At 38.4% G+C, this 23,076-nt stretch overlaps 2 protein-coding genes across 5 annotated transcripts in view; one reads left to right on the forward strand and one right to left on the reverse strand.

The window, feature by feature from the left end:
* Positions 1-8,583, reverse strand: part of ABHD18 (abhydrolase domain containing 18) — a 39,342-nt gene extending 30,759 nt beyond the window's left edge. For all 3 annotated transcript variants that reach the window (XM_061191991.1, XM_061191990.1, XM_061191992.1), the window contains exon 1: positions 8,287-8,583. The gene's annotated coding sequence lies outside the window, so the exon portion shown is untranslated. The remainder of the gene's footprint in view (positions 1-8,286) is intronic.
* MFSD8 (major facilitator superfamily domain containing 8) overlaps positions 7,994-23,076 on the forward strand; it is a 41,299-nt gene continuing 26,216 nt past the window's right edge. Inside the window, exons 1-3 of one of the 2 annotated variants that reach the window (XM_061191988.1) lie at positions 7,994-8,070; positions 17,972-18,063; positions 22,748-22,791. In XM_061191988.1, the coding sequence (XP_061047971.1) occupies positions 18,045-18,063; positions 22,748-22,791 (63 nt within the window). In that variant the 5' untranslated portion in view covers positions 7,994-8,070; positions 17,972-18,044. Of the gene's footprint in view, positions 8,071-8,710; positions 8,842-17,971; positions 18,064-22,747; positions 22,792-23,076 lie in introns of those variants that run through there. The other variant, XM_061191987.1, reaches the window with a different exon arrangement.

The following is a 23,076-nucleotide window of genomic DNA, read 5'->3' on the forward strand; positions in this document are numbered from 1 at the left end:
AAAATATAGTCAATATTTTATTATAAATATAGTCAAAATTTAATTTTAAAGGAAAAATGTCGATAATCTTCAAAAACTGATTTCCATAATTTTTCTACTCAATTGACTTGCATTGCTAATCAGAGAGGGGAACTCCTGTTATTAATTTTTATGGCAATGGTTAAAGCCTTTATGTGTTATTACTTAAACTTACCAACTTTTGTTTTCAACTTAATCTTATAAGGGTAAAAAAACTAAGAATCCCTTTACCTTAAGGCACCAACCTCTTAAATGGCTTTCTCTGATTGAACGATTTTAAAGATTTGTTATGAAATTATATACTATTTTCAAGCTTTCCTTAATTACACGTCTCTACATATTTTACAACTCTGTGGTATTCTAACATTAATATAGTTTGCTGAAAAATCCTTTGCTGTTGCCTAGTGAAGTCAAAGTCCAAGTACAATAAGAATTATCTTATGAAGTATGAATATCCAGACCCAAACTACCAGCAAAGAGCTATGATGAAAGGCTACCATCACTTGAACATGTAGAGAGGCTGCAGAGAGTGCAGAAAGGTAAAGTTTGGAAACATTTTCCCAAGTAAAGATTTAGGAGTTCACTACAGTTTGTTGTTGTTGCTGTTTGTGTAAATTTTTTATAACCTGAAGTATAACTTAAGAGTAGAAATCATAAGTATAACTTGATTTATTTTCATAAAATGAACAACCTACATTTTATCTGTGATGATTATAGTTAAAGGTGGTAGCAAAAGAGCAGGAAAGGTTGTATAGAAAAATCGAAGTTTTAACTGAGTCTTCAAAGATTCGTTTATATAATCAAACCAGTCCATTGCACCACATCCAAGAGAACTCCCTAACACACTGCAGTTAAGTGTAAAATTCAGTTTTTTTTTAATGTTAAATTCCTCTTTCTCATTGGAGGTCACTTGGGATTTTGCTTAATGGGGGTTCATAGCTGGTACCTCTATCATCAAACTGAGTACTAATGCATCTGTAAAAACTATTCTTAGCTTGCAAGCCATACAAAAAACAGGCAGGTTGGCCCATAGGTCATAGTTTGCTTACCCCTGAGTTAGAAAATCAAATAAATCATAGGCATGTCACAAATGTCACAATATTGTCACAAATGCAAAGATACAACTATAAAACACTATACTTATTACAATTATAAATTATCCAAATCCTATAAAATGGCATAAATACAATGCAGGTACTGATTTTAAGAGAATTCATTATGTCACAGGGTAGACCTAAAATTTGTATTCGATCTAAAATAAACACTAGTTTTTTAATTAGCCATGTTCTCTCTGTCTTCTTAAAATTTAGAATTTGGTAGCTAAAAAGTGGAAGCAACCCAAGTGTCTATCAATGAATAGGCAAAATGTGGTATATATATATATATATACCTACAATGGCACATTATTCAGCCTTAAAAAGGAATGAAATTCTAACAAATGCTACAACACCAATGAACCTTGAGGACATTAGCCTAAGTGAAACAAGCCAGTCACAAAAAGACAAATACTGTATGATTCTACTTTTACGAGGTACCTAGAGAAGCCAGATTCATAAACAGAAAGCAGAATGGTGGTTACCAGGGGCTGAGGGGAAGGGGAATGGAGGGGGGTAATGGGTATACAGTTTCAGTTTTGCAAGTCTTAAAGAGTTCTGTTAGATGGATGGTGATGACAGTTGCACAACAGTATGATTGAACCTAATACCACTGAACTGTACACTTAAAAATGGTTAAGATGGTAAATTTGATGTGATGTGTATTTTACCACAAAAAATATGAAAAACTTTTAGAAACTGGAGTTAATTTGATAGCTTCTCAACAAAATTTTTCAGAGGAAGTAAATTGACACTTTCCCTCTTAACAACTTCCTCAGTAAGCAGTTCATTATTCTACTGACCCTAGAACAGAATTCAAGGCTCTTACTATTCTCTTCAAAAAACACCACTGCATAATTTAAATATTTGAAGGCTTCACTGAGACCTTTAAATAAAAGAATTTGAAAAACAAATCTTGAATCTAGTTGGTTCTGCCCCCACTCCCCCAATCTTCTCACTTTCTTGAGGATTAGTTCCAAGAACACAGGCTACTTGCATTTCTGCTTCAGAGTGTCATCTAGCTTCAATCAAGGTGTTTGCTGGGCTGCATTCTCATTTGGAAGCTTGAATGGAGAAGAACTCGCTTCCAAGCTCACTCAGGTTGTTAGCAAAATTCATTTCCTTGCAGCTATGTGACTGAGAGCTTCAACATTTTGCTGTTTATCAGCCAGAGGCCAGCCTCAGCTCCTAGAGGCTATTCACAGTTCCCTACCACATGGCTCTCTTCATAGGAAGTTCACAACATGGCAGCTTACTTCTTTAAGGTCAACAGGAGAGTGAGAGTGAGTGTGCTAACAAGACAAAGTCTTAATGTAACCATGGGAGTGTTATCCCATCAACTTTGCCATATAACATAACATAATCATGGAAGTGACATCCAATCACCTTTTCCGTATTCTATTGGTTAGAAGGCAAATCAGAGGTCCTGTCCACACTCAGAGGGAGGGGATTACACAAAGGAGTAAACATCAGAGGACAGGATCATGAGGGCCACCTTAGAGACTGATTGTCATGCTGGGAGAAACCAATTGTACACCTCAGCCTTTGAGTTAGACGTCTGGGCTGACACCCTCAGGGCTTTCAATGGCAGAGGTGACAATTACCATCTTCTTATTTTCCTACCAATAGGAAAACAAATAAATTCCTTAGACCTTAATAAACATTTGTTTACAAGCAAGTGAGCTCTTGAAAGTTTGCCTAAATCATGTTTATATATTTCCACTCACTCAAAAACGCTTGCCCAGAAAAACAAACAAAAACCCCCCAAACAAAATAGAAACCCTTGCATCTTAGTATTTTTTTTTTTTGGTAGCATTTTGTTTTTTACTCACTAAACAAATGATAAAAGGCAAATTGGCTTCTGAATTGCTGTCCTCATTATATACATTTTCTAATTTAGTACAATTATTATTTTTTAAAATTATTTATTTATTTGGCTGCACCAGGTCTTAGCTGTGGCATGAGGGATCTTCGTTGCGGCATGCGGGATCTTTAGTTGAGGCATGCAGGATCTTTAGTTGTGGCATGAGAACTCCTAGTTGTGGCATGTGGGATCTAGTTCCCTGACCAGGGATTGAACCTGGGCCCCCTGCATTGGGAGTGCGGAGTCTTAGCCACTGGACCAACAGGGAAGTCCCTAGTGCAATAATTAAGATCAAGTAAGTATATATAGTATATGTTTAAATTGCTTGACCAGCTTTTTTTCTTTTTTTTTTTCTTTGAAGGGTAAATGTCAGTATGGTATAATAAAGAATGTATCTGGTCTTTGACCCCAGTTCCTGGGGTGGAGCTCCTAAACCTCTTGGAATTTTCTGAGTGATAGGAGTGTCTTTATGCTAAGGAGATTACTCATGGTGGGACCCTAGACAGATTCAGGATAATTTCTGGCTGGTCACTAGAAAGACCAACCATTTGATTAGAGGGCTGACTTTGGGCCAGCCTGACCTCCAGGAGGGGAAAAGAGCTGGAGATTGAGTTGAATCACGTGGCTAAGGATCCAATCAATCATGAACACCCCAATAAAAACTCTATAGACACTGAGGCATGGTAGAGCTTCTTGGTTAATGAACGTATGTTGGAGGGTGATGTGCACTGACTCCAGGGTAAAAGGGAATGGAAGCTGCACATTCCCTCTCATAACTTGCCTTATTTGTCTCTTCATACAGCTGTTGCTAAGTTACATCCTTTATAGCGAAGCCAGAAGAAGTATAGTATAGTGGTTTACTTAGTTCTTTTGAGTTGTTCTAGCAAATTATTGATCCAAGGGGGTTACAGGAACCCCCAAAGCTGTAGCCAAGTCAGTCAAAAGTCTGGCTGGCATCAGAAGCAATGGCATCTGGAGAACTGAACCTTTAACTGGTGGGATCTGCACTGACTCCTGTAGTGTTAATCTATGGGTGATTAATATCAGAGTTGAATTGAGTATACCCAGCTGTGGTAGAAATGGAACAGTTTATTCTTTACCCAAATAGCAAAATTCTGAATTAGTGTTCTGTATTTCAAATAAGAAACCAACTCTTTTTATATATTAAGATATGCAACTCTATTCAGGGGGGTTCTAGAGCATAAGGAAAAAATTCTGAGTGATGAATGATGATTTTAATTATTTTACTCTTTGTGAAACTGTGCAACTCAGATTGGGACTTGAACCCATGGGCCAGGGCTTGAACCCAGCCAAAACCCAGACTGGGACTTGAACCCAGTCTTTTAACTGAGATCACACACCTGGCCTCAGGACTTAATGAAGCTCAGGTTCTTGATGTCTCATTGCAGAAAGAATTCAGGGAGAGACAAAGTGAAAGGTAAGAAGTGCATTTATTTAGAGAGAAACACAATCCACAGAGTGTGGGCCGTCTCAGAAGGCGAGAGCAGCACCAGGGTATGGGGTTGTCAGTTTTTATAAGGGTGGGTAATTTCATAGGCTAATGAGTAGGAGGAGTATTCCAGCTATTTTGGGGAAGGGGTGGGGATTTCCAGAAAGTGGGCCACTGCCTACTTTTTGACCTTTATGGTCGGCCTTGAAACTGTCATGGCGCCTGTGGGTGTGTCATTTAGCTTGCTGATGTGTTACAATGAGCGTATCCTGAGGCTTAAGGTCTAGTGGAAGTCGACTAGTCTGCCATCTTGCACCTATTTGGTTCTAATCAGTTTATGTCATGTCCTCAGGTCGACTAGTCTGCCATCTTGCACCTATTTGGTTCTAATCAGTTTATGTCATGTCCTCAGGCTTTGTCATTCTTTTAAAGGTTGTGCCCTGCCCCCTTCCCTCCTGTTTCACTTGGGTCTTTCTGGAATTGTTCAAAAAATAGCACTGATACATTTTCATGTACATTTATTAAACTGCAGGAGAACAATGGCATGTCATTACAACACAGGACTTCATTATCTTTTGCAAGTATTATAGACTACTTATTTTCTCTACAGTGGCAGGAAAAGAATGGGGGGCCAATATCTTCCTTTGTAACATCCATGGCTTCAAAAGCAATATGCATATTCCATGTTAGTGTAAAAAAGAGCAAAATTCCAACACTCATGTTTTACAGTAAGAAGAAAAGTACTAAACTATTCATGAGACAACCCATTTTTCTACACAGTACTCTTCTGGGTTAGTAATAAACAAGCTAAGACAAACATGCAAAAGTACAAAGTTGCCAGAGAACAGGAAAAGACCTGAGAAAAATGAACTCTTCAAGTATTTTGTAAAGTTCTATATTTATTAGGTGCCTAAATTGTTTAGGCATTTCTAATGTTCAACCCTATACTAGGAAAGCTGCTGAATCACTTTAATTTCATGTAATATAGGCCATAAGAGTCAGCGCTCCAAATCTAGAGCCAGCATTTTCCTTGCTACATTTACCTGACAGTAAACAACTGACCAATCATGAACAGAAAGCAAATCAAACACACACATAGCTTATGATAATCTTCGTTCTGGGAGTTTGGGGTTACACAGATCTTCTTAAATCCCATTTCAGCCCCAAGAACGATATAAAATACCAGGTTTTCTGGGATGCTCTAAACATGTAGGTCTTTCTAGGCAGGGCTAACTGCTATCCAGTGCCACCATGAACAGATTATAATCCAAGCCCAGGGTAAAGATAACTCCAATATACCAAGAAGAGGCACCATCTGGAGCCATATCAGGTACTTTTTAAAGTCCCCACATTAAGCTGAACTGACCAGTGAGCTTCTGCAGAAACAGGACCCACTTTTGCAGTGTGTATCAAGCCAAACTGACACAATTGTCATCTATACTTTTATATAGCCAATGCAAAAAAGAAAAACAAAGTGAAACAAAAATAGAAGTTCTACTACAGTGCCAAGGAATGAAAAGTCTTTCCTAGAAATGAGCTCTATTGCTAAAATGACACTCAACGTCTATTTATGCCATCTAGTACTTTTATCGCCTATCACTCAAGTACTTAAGCATTTAAATGCAACACTAATTGTTTCTGGACTTTTATCCTCATATAGTTGATACATATCTCAAAGGCATATATGAAATAAAAAAAAAAAAACTGCCATGTACAAGAACTTTACTCCACAAAAATGCAGACCTAATTTTTATCTTATAACTTCACTTTTAAATCACTTATTTTCAATGCAAGTTTAAGTAGCAACTTACAGTAGGGTTTAGATACACCGATATCCACTATTAAAATCTACCCTACCTCGACAAATTTAATTCCTTTTTATCTTAATTTGGAGAAGAATAAGAAAACAGGAACTTTGTTTATTTGTTTGGCGAGGTATCTATTCTAGCTGTCTATCTATTCTATTCTAAGCAGTCATCTACGGAAATACAACAGGTGGACTGTCTCATATGCTTATGCGAAACATTTAGCAAATAATCGACTCTCTTTTCAAATTTAGTTCTTCTTTTCCATGGGCTTTAAAAGAAATAATTAGGTTTTTAAACAAATTTTTTTAATGTTTACTGTGGATGTTGTATGTTTCTAAGAAATGATTTGTTCCCTTTTTTTTTTATTGGTACAATACACAGAGCTTATTTAGATTTCACCAGTTGTACATGCATTCATCCCAAGTACTTCTGCCATCTAAAGTCATCACTTGGAGGCAACAATGGAAAATAGCAGTGTCAGAAGACCTGGGTTCTTCACTAGCAGTGTGACCTTGAATAAGCCACCTTAAACTATAAAAGGGGAATAATAGCTGGCCTAATACATAATAGCAAATTATTTCATTTATATAAAAATTGATTACTTGTTTTGAAATATTTTAAGAGATACGGGAAAAGAATCTTGACATTCTTTTCATAGAAAGGCTGGTGGCGAAAAGCACAGTCTTTATAGTCAGGGGTCCTGTGTTTCTTGGATTCTAGCTCTGTTGCTAATTGGAGGTGTGACCCTAGGCAAATTACTTAATCTCCATACTTTGAATTTCCTTGTATGCTTGAGACAATCCCACCTCAGAGGATTGTTGTAGGGATGAAATGAGGTAATTCAGTAAGTGTTCATTCAACATATATTTACTTAGTAACCATTCTGCTTGGTGCAATACCGGTTAAAAGTTCCTTTACCAAATATACATATATATATATGCCATACACTGCGCTAGACTCTGGAGATTAAAAAAGAAGTTGAAGATACAGTAAAGCAACATTATGACAAAAAAATACTAATTTTACCCATGTACCTTCTTGGAAACAATCACAGGAATCTGATATGTTTTTGTGAGCTATTACAAACAAATTTGCAAGACTGAATCCAAGTATACAATGTCAGGTCTGGATTCAGAAGATAATTCTGAACTAGTAGAAAACACATTTCAAGTTTAGCTGTTCACCAGTGGAATGTGTCTAACAGGATACACACAAGGTCACAAACAAGACAAAGATCAGAAGTGATGGCATATACCATACAACACATAACTAGTATAGTGCCTGGCATAGGATAAGTGCTCCTAAATATTGATCAAAAACAACTGAATTTGGGTCTCAACGCTGACACTTTCACACTGAGTGATTCTGGGTAAGTTATTAACTTTTCTAAGCCTTAGTTCTCTGTAAAATAGAAACGTGTCTGCCTTACCTACCTGATAGGACAGTTGTGATCAAATGAAATCACATAAGAATGTATCTAGTGCTAATAAAACAGTAATTGTGACACACATGACTACTGCTACCAATTAGCTTACAAGCCTGCTTGTAGGGGTAAGACGTCAATATGTGAGAACCAGGAAAGGAGCAGCACCAAGATCTACTGAAAACAAACAAACAAAAACAACCCAGAACATATTTTCTAAAAATGTCATTTTCCTTGTGATGAAAAGATCTGGTCATTGTCAAACTGGTGCTGTGGCTTTTCTAACCCCCAGGTTACAGCAGCAGGCTCTGCTGAGTGGCATCTTGCAAGGCGGAAGTTCTCAGTCCACGCAGGCGGCGGTGGTTTCGAATTTGAGGATCATCTTCATCCCAGGTCCTAATAAGGCACTACGGGTAAGGTGCCTTTGTAGTTAGCCGAGCAAGAAAAACCACAGCGCGTAACCTTCACCTTCCACAGGGAGAAGGGACAGCCGGACAGCCCGCCAGCCCACCTCACTTGGCCCGGGACCCCCGCATCTCCCGCCAAGCCTTGCGCTCTCAGTCCTGCCTCCTGGCACGTAGTCAAGCGCGGCAAAAGGCTTGGGAAGCGCGCCGGGACCGTCTACTTACTCAATGGCCGCTTGGTGGGGCGCCTGCTGTTCAGCTGGCCGAGACTCCGAACGCCGCGGCTCTCTAGCCTCTCGAGACTCGCCTTCCTTCTGAGCCCCAACCGCAGCTACAGCAGCCTCTCCAGGAACTGAGAAGCGAGGGGTAGCTGACAGGGAAGCTGGGAAGGAAGACGAACCCTGGGCGAGGGTGGCTGTTTGGACACGCCCCCGAACCCTCCCCGGCTCTTCCGCACGTTGTCCCTGGAGGCGGAGAGGCACGTACCCTGGAGGAAGATAAGGACTTAGGGCCCCGCCCTTAACCCCCATCATCCTCTCGGCACCGCCCCTCCTCCTGCGGGCCCCCGCCTCTGACCTGGGGTGCTCCGCCCACTCTGGGCGCTGGGCGAGCACGCGCACTTGCTGGCCTGTTTTGACAGCTTCAGGCCGCCTGGAATGGGAGGGAGCAGGAGGTATCGCGAGAGTTGGCCCCAAGCCTTGTGGGAGCTGTAATTATGGCGAGCTTGGGGGTAGAGGCTGAGCAGGAGCCGCTCTTAGGCCACAGCATACCCGGAAGCAGGTGAGCGGATGTTGGGGGAGGGCTTCCTGACCCTCCTGCGCTGTTGGGACAGGCCCTTTTTCCTGCATCAGGCTTTGTGGGCCGAAGGAGGGGTGCCAGGGTGGCGGGAGCCGGTGGCAGGTTGCGCGAGACTTGGAGATGGGCTCTCACTTCCGCGGGGCGCCTTGAGCCGGCGGGTTCTGGTGAAGGTGTTGAAGAAACGCAAACTGCCTTTTGTGCCTTTACTCCAACACTGATGCAGCAACCAACCCTCTGCATTTGGCCCTTTACAGAACTGATTGTACGTTTCACACAGTTTTATTCGAGACTTGAAGATACCGGTCTCAGTATTCACTTAACTAATTGCCTGATAACTTCTTGATACTTTTTTGCAAGTAAACTTAAGATGAGCTCGCCTTTGTCCTATGCCAAATGTATAAATAGACTAATTTTTAAGCATTTAAGGGATGAAGTGTATTTTGACCCTTATTATTCTGGTTATTTTGACCCTGGAATTGTTAGAGTTTCTTACTCTGCAGTTATGTATTTAAACCTTTAGGAAAACGAAGTTAAGTATTATTTTAAACATATATAATTATTACAGTAAATTAACTAAATTCACAGGTAAACTTCAGCTGTCTATGACAGCTGTATATATGTGGAGATATGTCAGTCCCAATATCCCAATTCATCCCACTGCCCCCCCAACCATAAGTTTGTTCTCTACATCTGTGACTCTATTTCTGCTTTGCAAATAATTCATCTCTACCATTTTTCTAGATTCCACATATAAGTGATATCATGATATTCGTTTTTCTCTTTCTGACTTACTTTACTCTGTACGACAATCTGTAGATCTATCCACGTCTCTGCAAGCGGTACTGTTTCCTTCTTTTTTATGGCTGAGTAATATTCCATTGTATATATGTACCACATCTTCTTTATCCATTTCTCTGTCGATGGACATTGAGGATGCTTCCATGTCCTGGCTATTGTAAATAGTGCTGCAGTGAACATCGGGGTGCATGCATCCTTTCGAATTATGGTTTTCTCTGGATGTATGCCTAGGAGTGGGATTGCTGGATCATGTGGTAGCTCTATTTTTAGTTTTTTAAGGAACCTCCATACTGTTCTCCATAGTGGCTGTACCAATTTACCTTCCCACCAACAATGTAGGAGGGTTCCCTTTTCTCCACACTCTCTCCAGCATTTATCGTTTGTAGAATTTTTATTGATGGCCATTCTGACCAGTGTGAGGTGATACCTCATTTTAGTTTTGATTTGCATTTCTCTAATAATGATGTTGAGCATCTTTTCATGTGTTTGTTGGCCATCTGTATGTTTTCTTTGGAGAAATGTCTGTTTAGGTCTTCTGCCCAGGTTTTGATTGGGTTGTTTGTGGTTTTTTTTGATAATAGAGCTGCATGTGCAGTTTGTATATTTTGGAGATTATTCCCTTGTCAGTTGCTTCGTTTGCAAATATTTTCTCCCATTCTGAGGGCTGTCTTTTCGTTTTGTTTATGGTTTCTTTTGCTGTGCAAAAGCTTTTAAGTTTAATTAGGTCTCATTTGTTTATTTTTGTTTTTATTTTCATTACTCTAGGAGATGGATTGAAAAGGATCTTGCTGTGATTTACGTCAGAGAGTATTCTGCCTGTATTTTCCTCTAAGAGTTTTATACAATAGTATCCAGCCTTACATTTAGGTCTTTAATCCTTTGAGTTTATTTTTGTGTATGAGCACCAAACCTTTTTTAAAAATCACTTTGTTTGAAACCCTTTGGAAAATGTATTTGTCAGGTCCCTGATTTACTAAATGGAATATATGGAATGTAATTTTGTTTACATTTTATCTTGAGACCATTAAAATGAATGTCACTACTGAAATATATTGTGATAGAGTGACATCCTCCAGGCCTAATAAGGCATTTGGGACTATGTGCTGCTATACTGATTTGTTCTACAGTGCTATACTTTTCACATCTATTTTTCATTTTTCTGCCTATTCTGTTTCTGGCAGACTATTCCTCATCATGTTTTTCTTATCTGTTGGCAACCTCTGTTTTTGTTGCTGTCTGCAAACTTCTCTTCTCCCAACTTTTCTTTGGGACTTTTAGTTTGCTGGGGCTTTGAAAATCATGTATCTAAGCTTAATAGAATTGTAGGGAGTTAGAACATGGAAGCTCTGACTGAAAGCTAAAGATCTCCCATATTAATCAAGTGCATGAGCTTGAGTACATGGACTTTGTGATTTTTGGATTTCTCAGCATTGTTTTTGCTTCTTCCTAATTCTTGGTTGTTTTCCAGATAGATTTCAGGATCCTTGAGTTATGGTTAGATGAATTCTTATGGTACATTCTGTCACTTTGTCCAAATAAACCTACTTTAAAAGGGGAATTTTTTTTTTCTTATGTTCAAGTAATTGATGCTCATTAGGGTCCATTTAAATTCAGATGTTCTGCCTATCTGAATTTAATTTCTAGATTTAGCATTTTTAAAATAAAAAGGGAGTATTTTGAGAATAATTCAATAAGTGTACTGTCTTTAAAAACGTAGATTCCCTAGTAAAGGGAACATATGTAAAACTAACTGGCAAGCCCTGTTCACTTTGAGTAAATTGCAAAAACATGAGTCTACTTCACCACCAACCTCAACCTTTCATCAAGTCCTCAGGAATCCCCACTGACCCTATCCATAGAATTTAAGAGACCAGGGTTGGCAGACTTTTCCTGTAAAGGCCCATACGGTAAATATTTTAGGCTTTGCAGGCCAGGAGGCAAAATCAAAGTTATTATATAGGTACTTAGATAACAAGAAAGAAAATAAATTTCCACAAAATTTTGTAGTAATGAAATTTAAAATTTAATAATAAATGAGTACAATTTTTTGTAATACAAGTCTAATAATGAGAGGAATAGAATTCTTGTTGGGGGGGGAGTTGGCATTTTGTTTAATTGGATCTCAAAGTTAATGTTTTCTGTCATGAAATTGATCACAAATATTCATCTGTAAAAACCATTCTTAGTTCATGGGCTACACAAAAACAGGTGGTAGGCTAGATTTGGCCTGTTAGACTGTAGTTTGCTGATCCCTCTTAGAATATCCTAAAGTATTATAGGTGCTTAAAATTTTTCTTTGCAACGTTAGCCTAGTCTCTGTAAAACAAATATTACTAGAACTTATGGTTGTATACAAGATACTTTTATAGAACATTCTCAATTTATTTCTGTCTTTTAATTTCTATAACTTTTACACCATTACACTATTTTGTCAGTGACCACACACTGCTTTCTCTTATCCTCTTTCAATATGGGTTCTTTTTTGCTGTTCAGTAGTTCACAGATGCTCTCTCTGGTAAAAGTACAATTTTATTTTTCCCCTCAGTAAATCCATGTGTATTCCTCATAGTTTTTAAGTCGCAACTTTGATAAACATGCTATCATTTGAGGTATAGTTTGTAATGAAAATTTTGGACAGGACAAAACCCTTTAGCATTGCAACTTTACTTGAAGGAGAATCTCAAATGGAGAACTAATACCAGAATACAGCAATGATAATAGAAAGGAATCAAAATGTTAAACAAGTCACGTTGGAATGTAATAAAAATGGTAACTTGATTGAAGGACAGTTATATTCTCCTATGTTCCTACTATCTCCAACAAGGAAGAAAGATACATTTCTTCACCAAAGTTATACTTTTTTTTTTTTTTAATTTTTTGGCTGCGTTGGATCTTCATTGCTGAGCCTGGGCTTTCTCTAGTTGTGGAGAGCGTGGGCTATTCTTCATTGCGGTGCGCAGGCTTCTTATTGCAGTGGCTTCTCTTGTTGCAGAGCATGGGCTCTAGGCACGTGGGCTTCAGTAGTTGCAGCACGCAGGCTCAGTAGTTGTGGCACACAGGCTTAGTTGCTCCGCAGTATGTGGGATCTTCCCGGACCAGGGATCGAACCTGTGTCCCCTGCATTGGCAGGCAGATTCTTAACCACTGCACCACCAGGGAAGTCCCAGTTATACTTTTTGAATTAAAAAGAAGGAAAAGTAGGCTTCCCTGGTGGTGCAGTGGTTAAGAATCCGCCTGCCAATGCAGGGAACACAAGTTCGATCTCTGGCCCAGGAAGATCCCACATGCCGTGGAGCAACTAAGCCCGTGTGCCACAACTACTGAGCCTGAGCTCTAGAGCCCGCAAGCCACAACTACTGAGCCTAGGTGCCACAGCTACTGAAGCCTGCGCGCCTAGAGCCCATGCTCCGCAACAAGAGAAGCCACGACAATGAGAAGCCCGCGCACCGCAACAAAGAGTAGCCCCCCCTCACCGCAACTGGAGAAAGCCTGCACACAGCAACGAAGACCCAACACAGCCAAAAATAAATAAATAAATAGATAGATAAATAAATTTATTTAAAAAAAAGGACAAGTAAAATTTTTGTTTTGAAGCATTTTAATCCGTAGAAAAATTGAAAAAACAGTGCAATAAATACCTGATTACCCTGTCATTGTTAGCCTTTTCCACACTGCTGAAATCTTTCTACACACACACACACATACACACACACAACCACCCCTCTTTTGCCAGACTACCCAAAAGTAGGTTGCAGACATTATGGCACTTTATCCTAAATATTTTAGTCTGCAGCCTACATCTCCCCAAAACATAGACATTCTTTTACACAGCTATGTCACTGTTACCACAGCTAGAAATACATTACTAATTCAAAATATCATGCACTATATAGTCTATACTCATATTTTTCCAGTTGTTCCAAAAATGTACTCTACAGCTATTCTTTTTTAAACAGGATCTGATTAATGTTCAAGCATTGATCCTTATGTCTTTTTAGACTCCTCCAACCTAAAACTGTCCCCTGACCTTCTCTTTTTGTTCTTACTAACACTGAATCCTCTGATAAGTCTAGATTAGTTTTCTGTTTTCTTTGGAACATCTCACATTCTGAATTTGTGGACCATTTCTGGGTAGATCCTGGTCAAACATTTCTGGCAAGAAAATCCCATGGTTTATGTTGAGAACATCCCAGTGTATTATGTCAGGAGGCATTGGATGCCAGGCCATCCCACTGTCGGGGATGCCACGCTTGACTACTTGGTTAAGAGGGTGACTGTTATATCTCTCAATTATAAAGGCTCATTTTCCGTTTTCTGATTAGTGGATCGACAAAAGAGTGATACTTTGAGGACTTTTGACCTTCCAACCAGTTATTTTAGGATTCACTGATGATCTCTGCTTTCATGCATTATTACATGGAGAGTAAATGGTGATTTTCTATCATTCCTTCAATATTTAATAGCTGTCATTAAAAGAAGAAAGATTTTTGACTGACCTTCAAGTCAAAGTCACTCAAACTAACAATTTTATTATATATATTTTTTCAGAATCAAATTATTTACTTCTCTTAGTTCCATAACTTAGATAAGATATGAGCAAATTGGTTATTTGAAAATGTTCAGGCTTATTTTAGTGATAGTTCTTATTCGTGATTATCAGTTAGATTTCCGATCTCCAGAAAATAATAACGAGTTCATTAAAACTATAATAGTAACCCAGTACTTTAAAGTGATACCAGAATTCAGTGCTGTGGGATTGAATGGTGTATACCTTTTGCTGATATGTAATAATAGTAAGTCCCCTACATACGAACGAGTTCCATTCTGAGAGCGCGTTCGTAAGTCCCTAGGTACCCAACTAACACAATCGGCTATGTAGTACTGTACTGTAATAGGTTTATGATACTTTTCACACAAATAACACATAAAAAACAAACAAACACAAAAAATAAAACATTTTTAATCTTACAGTACAGTACCTTGAAAAGTACAGTAGGACAGTACAACAGCTGGCATACAGGGACTGGCATCGAGTGAACAGGCAAGAAGAGTTACTGACTGGAGGAGGGAGAGGAGGGGGGAGATGGTAGAGCTGAAGGACCGTCAGCAATAGGAGACGGAGGGCAAGCTGCAATTTCACTCACGCCTGACATTGATGGCACAGGTTCTGGTTCCTTGCTGGATTCAATTCTATCTACCCCCTTGAAAAAAATGATCCAATGATGTTTGGGTAGTAGCTCTTTTTTTCTCGTCATAGATGACATGGTAGCGCTGGATTGCATTCTGAACGGCTGCTGCAACCTTCATGTAACGTTCTACGTTCAGGTCCTGTCCCTCACAAACTAACAGTGCCTCCTCAAATAAAGAAAATCCCCTTGCCATTTCCTGCTATGTGAATCTCTTTGGTTCTTCAGTTACTTCTCCTTCCTCTTGTCTCTCTTCGTCCTTTCTCTGGGTCTCCAGTTTCACCAGGTCTTCATTAGTGAGAATGAAGTGCTCCTCGTGTTGCACAGCAAGGAGTTCGATGAAGTCGTCCTCTTGCAGATCTAGCTCTGGCTTCTCACTGAGGGTCACTAAGTTGCTGAAGACCTCTTTGGACTCCTCATCCACCTTCTCAAATCCATGAAAATCATGAACAAACTGCGGGCAAAGTTTCTTCCAAACCCCATTCATGGTGACGGCCGTAACCTCACGCCAAGCAGTCAATGTTTTTTGTGGCCTTGTAGATGTTATAGTCCTTCCAAAATTGTCGCAAGGTTGTTCCTGATTCGTCAGTCGCCTTTACTGCCTGACTAAAAGTGTGATGTAAATAATATTTTTTGAAAGTCACTGTAACCCCCTGGTCCATAAGTTGGATGAGGGACATAGTACTTGGTGGCAGATGCACTACTTTGTTGTTAGGATGAAAGTCGTTCATGAATGGAGGGTGGTCTGGAGCATTATCGAGCAGCAAAAGAATGTTGAATGGGACGTCCTTCTCCAAACAGTATTTCTCTACCTCCGGGATAAAGTGGTGGAAAAACCAATCCTGGAAAATGGCCTGTGTAACCCAGGCTTTGGGGTTACTCTTCCACACAACAGGAAGAGAGCCCTTGGCTATGTTTTTAAGGGCTCTTGGGTTCTCTGAATGATAAACTAAGAGAGGCTTCAGCTTCATATCGCCGGAAGCATTGCCACCAGACAACAGAGTTAGCCTATCCTTTGCTGCTCTATAGCCTGCTGTCGACTTTTCCTCCTTACTGATGTAACTTTGGTCTGGCATCCTCTTCCAGTACAGTCCTCTCTCATCCACAATAAGAACCTGCTTGGGTGAATACGTGCCTTCATCAATAATTTCTCAAAGCGTTTCAGGAAATTCCCAGGCAGCTACCATATCTGCACTCGCTGCCTCGCCACTTACTTTTACGTTGTGAAGCTTGGCGGTAGCATTGAACTGATGAAACCAGCCATGGCTGGCCTTAAAAGGTGTGCCCTAACAAAAAAAAAAAAAAAAAAAGAAGGTGTGCCCTTTGATTCTTCACCATGTTTCTTCTTCAAGTCTTCATAAAGGCTTTTGGCTTCCTCTTGAATCAGCATTAAGCTGAGTGGGACTCAACACTGATACTGATCCTGCATCCACGCCCTGAGAACTTTCTCCATCTCCATCATTTTTCCACGCTTCTTTGATATTATTGTCGACATCATTGGCACATCAGACTTCATGTGTTCCATGATCTCGTCCATGTTCTTAGAATCGTGCTGATGGTTGAACGATTCATGTTATAAGAATGAGCGACGTCTACCATCTTTTTGCCTCGCTCCACTCTCTCAATTATTTTCACTTTTGTTTCCATCGTTATCACTTGGCACTTCTTAGCAGTACCAGACACATCACCGCTGCTTTCATGCTTGCTTCCGGACATCCTGGACTTGAAATAAAGATACTGTACTACTGTACTCTATACAGTACTGTACTGTAAAGTACACAAAAGCACAACCACTTGTAGAGGATGCACACATGTGACCATGTTTGCCAGACACGTGAACTAACTTATGTGATTGGACATGCGAATGCATGTTCGCATCTTTGAAAGTTTGCAACTTGAAGGTTCCTATGTAGGGGACTTCCTGTATCTGCATTATGTATTCCAAATTTCAATATATTGATTTGCAAATACTAGCATCTGGGGTTCTGCTATTTTTCAGGTATGCGACATTACAGTCTATTTTTGTGGAACAGCATATACAGTGTTAAGCGCTTCATGTATATTATATCAGGAACTAATATATCTGGCACATAATAGATCTAATAAATGTTATTTCTCTTCTTCATTCCCTCTCTAACATTCCCAGTCACATCACATTAAAAAAAAAAAGTTTCTTTTTTGAAGACTAACAGTTCTAAGTCTATTTTAGAAAATAATGTTGGAACATAAGATGGCATTTTGTTTGTTGTGCTTGTCTTAATTATTTGAAAACATAATGCTTATATTAGGGTAATTTTGTTAACTCTTTTTGTGTGCATATGTGAAAATGTAATGGGTACACATGCTAATGTTATCACCTGACAGAGGTAGGCTACGTGGTTAACATACTTGCCCTTAATCCAGGTCAAGGGTGATAGTGAAAGATCAACCCAGTCTGGAGGGGCCTTGGTCTCTCTTTGGTCCACTAACAGAGCTTGTCTGGTAACCTGTGTTGGAGCAAAGGCAGATGTTTCAGGAGGTCCCAGGGCTACGAATGTCTTAGGTCACATCAAACCTTCGTGGTGTCACTTTTATATTAATTTTGCTGAAAGTACCCAACTAAAATAGCTTCCTACAGCTATTAATTTAATTAAGTTAATTAAATTAAATTAAGTTAATTTGCTGTCATCAAGTAGAGCATGTCATAATGATGACAGTTATTATCTTTTAATAGTTACTAGTTGTATATCCCACCTGTAGGAGATCTAATGGTTGTAGCTAGTTTATTTTATTTATTTTGATATACTTTATTCATTTTGTCAGTTTAGCAAATTTGAACATGCTTGATTCATAAGTTTATAGCATGCCAACAATAGCAAAATAATTGGTTCACTAAATGTTTAGCCTTTTTAAGCTGCCTCATGTCTCCCAAGTTTCTATGCACAGTGATCCATAAATATAATCCATGGAAATTAAAAGATATAATACTTATTTATAGATGAATTAGTATAGTAAAAACCAATATTAGTAAATTATACCTCTATCATATAATTTTCATGACTTTAGGAGAGAGAAAATAAAATTGTGCCACAGAAAGATTTGCATGTACTGAGATAACTTTATACTACTTTTTTCTTCTTTATACCTAGAGAATGGGATATTATAGAAACTGAGGAGCATTATAAGAGCCGATGGAGATCTATTAGGCTTCTGTATCTTACTATGTTTCTTAGCAGTGTAGGTAAGTATTAGAAATTATACATAATTTTAAAAATTTAGATAAAATATCATATTTTAATGTCATTTAATTAAAAATTATTTTTTTATTGTGGTAAAAACCACATAACATAAAATGTACCATCTTAACCATTTCTAAGATCAGAGGTGTTAAATATCTCTACATGGTTGTATAACCAATCTCCAGAACTTTTTTATCTTGCAAAATTGAAACTCTATACCCATTAAACAACAACTCATTTCCCCTTCCCTCAGCCACCGTTAACCGTCATTTTGCTTTCTGTTTCTATGAACTTGACTACTCTAGATAGTTCATATAAATGAAATCATACAGTATTTTTAATTTTGTGACTAGTTTATTTCATTTAGCGTGATGTCCTCAAGGTTCATCCATGTTGTAGCATGTGTCAGAATTTCCTTCCTTTTTAAGGCTGAATAATAGTCTGTTGTATAAATTCTAGGAGAGGGAAAACTTTTCGTTTACTTTCTTAGGTTTTATAGCTAAGGAAGTAAAGGAAAGGTTTTTAATTTGGGACTGCAAATTAAACTGACAAAAGGCAGATCAGGGGCTTCCCTGGTGGCGCAGTGGTTGAGAATCTGCCTGCCAATGCAGGGGACACGGGTTCGAGCCCTGGTCTGGGAAGATCCCACATGCCGCAGAGCAACTGGGCCCGTGAGCCACAATTACTGAGCCTGCGCGTCTGGAGCCTGTGCTCCGCAACAAGAGAGGCCGCGACAGTGAGAGGCCCGCGCACCGCGATGAAGAGGGGCCCCCGCTCGCCGCAACTAGGGAAAGCCCTCGCACAGAAACGAAGACCCAACACAGCTAAAAATAAAATAAATAAATTTATTTTTTAAAAAAAAGGCAGATCAACAGGAGAAAAGCATAAAAATTTATTTGATGTTAATATTTTTATGTGACATACGGGGCTTCATAGAAAAGTGAAAACCCCAAAGAAAGGGTTAGACTCAGGGACTTATATACTATTTTAACAAAGGTCTCTAATTGTGGAGAGGTGACTAGACAAAGAAAAGGGGTTGGCTTTCTAGGGATGGTAAATTGTGGGAAAGTGAGTAGGAAATACATGGGGGAAACTAATGGGGGATGAGGGTTATTTGAGTAAGGTTTGTTTGTGCAGACTCATCTCAGCATTGATGCTCCATCTCCAGTGATAAGATTGTTTTCTTCTTCGTGGTACTGGAAGAGCACATTTCTCAGGGGAAATTTATGCCCAGTTTATAGGCAGAAAGGGGGAAGACAGAAAGCCCTTCTGTGTCTGCTGTTTGTTAGTTGCCTTCAGCTCAAAATAATCAATATGCCAAAGCAGCATATTTTGGGGTAGCATGTTCTGATCCCCTTCAGTATATACCACATTTTGTTTATCCATTTATCTGTTGATGAACATTTGGGTTGATTCCATATCTTGTTTCTTACAAATAGCTGCTGTGAACATGGGTGTGCAAATATCTCTTTAACATCCTGCTTTCAGTTCTTTTGGGTATATATCCAGAAGTGGAATTGCTATATCATATGATAATTCTATTTTTAATTTTTTGAGGAACTGCTATACTTTTTTCCATAGCTGCTGCTGCATTTTACATTCCCATCAACAGTCAAGGTTCAGATTTTTCCACATCCTCACCAACTCTTATTTTATGTTTATTTGACATTAGTCATTCTAATAGGGTAGTAGCTCATTGTGATTTTGATTTGTATCTCCTTGATGATTACTCACGTTAGGCATCTTTTCACGTGCATATTGACCATCTGTATATCTTCTTTGGAGAAATGTCTGTTCAAGTCCTTTGCCCATTTTTAAAATAAGGTTGTTTTTTTTGTTGTTGTTGAGTTGTAGGAGTTCTTTATATATTCTGAATATTAATCCCTGATCAGATATATGATTTGCAAGTATTTTCAACCATTCCGTGACTCTTCTTTTCACTCTGCTGATTGTGCCCTTTGATTCACAGAAGTTTTAAATTTTGATGTAGTTTAATGTATTTGCTTTTTTCTTTTGTTGCCTGTGAACCTCATTTAACTTTTATATCGACACATACCAATAGTAAAGTCCAAGAATATTAATCTGTATAGCTTGATTATTTTAACCTATTAACATTATTTCTGAAAATATATTTACTGAAAAAGTTAACCTTTATGAGGAAAAAAATTTTAATATTAAGAACTGTAATTATGTTAAAAATGGTAAGGAATGAAAATATATAGGAATTCTCAATACTGTGATAGTTTATAAAGGAATGTTTTAGGGAATCAATTTTTTTTCGAAGCGTGGACTCTAAGTCCATAGGCAATAATTTTACAAATGGTTTCTTTCCCTGAGATGGATTTAGTGAAGGTCATTTGACTAAGTTGTTTTCCATATCCTTTCTATTTATCCCAGGTCACCCTCTTGTTCTCTCTCTCTTGTCAGTCTTCTTTATGATTCAACATTGAGTAAAAATAGATTTTAAATAAAGCTAAAACTAAAGAAAAGTACAAAATAAAGGATATTTTCAACAGTTTTTTGGATTGTATATCTATTATTATGCTTTCCACAAATATCAGGAAAAAATGTTGATTCAAATTGGCTTGAACAGTAATTTGTATTTTCTTATAAGATATCCATAGTGGGACAACTCCAGGTGAAGTTCACTGGCTCTGCTTCTGAATAAGTTTTTTGGTTTTGCTCTCTTCTTCATATTGCCTTCATTCTTAGGCTATAGGAGGGATGCAGCAGCAGTTCCACGTGTCACATCCTTCCACAGTAATTTTTATTGATTGAAAGGGACTTATTTTTTAAACCTCCAAAGAGATGAGGGGTCCTTTCATGGAGGTCCCAAAGTAGACCTCCCCTTATTTCTCACTGGTCAGAATTGGGTTACCTGTTAATTTCTAAACCCATCATCAGCTGGGATAGTGAGATCTAATGAGGATCTACCCTCTGGAATTTGGGGTGGACACAGTGTCCTCTAAAGCCTGTGGCTTTGTGGAGGAGTGATGGATACCTCAATACAACCAGGATTCTATCAGAGAGGAGGAAGGGGGCAAATGAATGTTGTTTAGGTAACAATCTCTGCAACAGATTGTTTTTTTATTTAAAGCACTTCTAATTTTTGTACTCACTTATCTAAAATATAAGTAATAATTTCAAATTTAACAGCAAAAATTTTTTTAACTTTAGATTTTAATTGGCATGTGAAACATTTTACCTATTTACAAGTTTCTTGATTGTGAGATAGTAGTCTTATTTTCAAACATTAGTTGATTCTTTTCATCAAGTCAGTGTGTTAATTCAAAATACACTAAGATGAAACTAATAATTAAATTATTTTTTAAAACAGACTTTTAAAAAGGAATGTAATACTGATACTGCTACAACATAGATGAACCTTGAAAGCATTATGCAAAGAAAGAAGCCAGACACAAAAGACCACATATTATGTGATTCTATTCATATGAAAGTCCAGAATAGGAAAATCTATAGAGACAGAAAGTAGATTAGTGGTTGCTTAGGGCTGTTGGGGAAACGATAGAGGATAGCAGAGTATAGCTAAAGGGTCCAGGGTTTCTTTTTGAGGTGACTAAAATTTTCTAAAATTGACTGTAGTCATGGTTGCACATATCTGGCACGCTAAGAACCATTGAATTGTACACTTTAAATGGGTGAATTCATTGTGAATTATATCTTAATAGAGCTTTTTTTTTTTTTTAAATAGCCTTGATAGAATTGTGATTGGATGTGCCTAATATTTAAAATCGACAAATAACATTGGAGTTTATCATTACAGTTCTCAAGCAATAAAAGCTAGCAGAGATAATTTTCTTTTAAGGTATGCCCATCTTGAGAAATTCTGGTTCTTTATAGCCACTGCCCCCTTTAAAGATCATTTTCCTTCTTCTTAGTCCTCCCTACAATGAATTATCTCTCCCAAACAACACAGATTAGAAGTCTAGCAATTCCTCTGTAACAAAGTAGCCTTACCGCCATTCATTTCTGCTATAAAAACTTAACAAAGCTCTCAGTAATTTTCTTTTCTTTTTTTAATAAATTTATTTATTTATTTATTTTTGGCTGCGTTGGGTCTTCGTTGCTGTGCATGGGCTTTCTCTAGTTGCGGTGCGTGGGCTTTCTCTAGTTGCGGTGCGTGGGCCTTCTCTAGTTGCGGTGAGCAGGGGCTACTCTTCGTTGCAGTGCGCGGGCTTCTCATTGCAGTGGCTTCTCTTGTTGCAGAGCACGGGCTCTAGGTGCACAGGCTTCAGTAGTTGTGGCATGCGGGTTCAGTAGTTGTGGTGCACGGGCTTACTTGCTCCACGTCATGTGGGATCCTCCCAGACCAGGACGCGAACCCGTGTCCCCTGCATTGGCAGGCGGATTCTTAACCACTGCGCCACCAGGGAAGTTCCAGTAATTTTCATTTACAGTAAAGACACGTGAATAAGGAGAAATAGGCCCTCTGCTTTTATTATGTTAATTATGGTGAGGGACTATAATTATATATATGTTTTCCAGCCTTTAATATTTATTTTCCTTCTGATAAATAAAACCCCATTGCTTAATAAATTAGACATTTGTGGTCATAAATTTGTAAATTCAGAATGATGTTTTAAAATCCATGCTATAGTTCAAAAATTTGTATCTATAGTGATGAAATTATTATAAGTATAAATAACAGAATTTGCCTCTTCACAGGATTTTCTATTGTGATAATGTCAATATGGCCATATCTCCAAAAGGTTTGTGCACTTTATTCGTCTCTTATGTAGCTGTAGTAGTAATAACTCTTACGTAGTTAAGAGTTTTCTAGAGAGTCTCTTTGGTATTCTGATTTAATCTTTACTAAAATAACTTGAGATAATAATTCTTCAAAAGAGGCTTATAAGTAAGGTGACTGTATGCTTTATTGTGCAAACCAGAGCACTGTTGAAGTGAAAAGAGTGCTTTAGCAGGAAAATAGGATTATATCCAGCCAATCGCAGGCAAATGTAGATGTATGGTCACCTGCTTATTAGCCACTTTCC

The sequence above is a fragment of the Eubalaena glacialis genome, chromosome 5 (genome assembly GCF_028564815.1).
Source record: "Eubalaena glacialis isolate mEubGla1 chromosome 5, mEubGla1.1.hap2.+ XY, whole genome shotgun sequence".
In the NCBI taxonomy this organism is placed as follows: Eukaryota; Metazoa; Chordata; class Mammalia; order Artiodactyla; family Balaenidae; genus Eubalaena; species Eubalaena glacialis.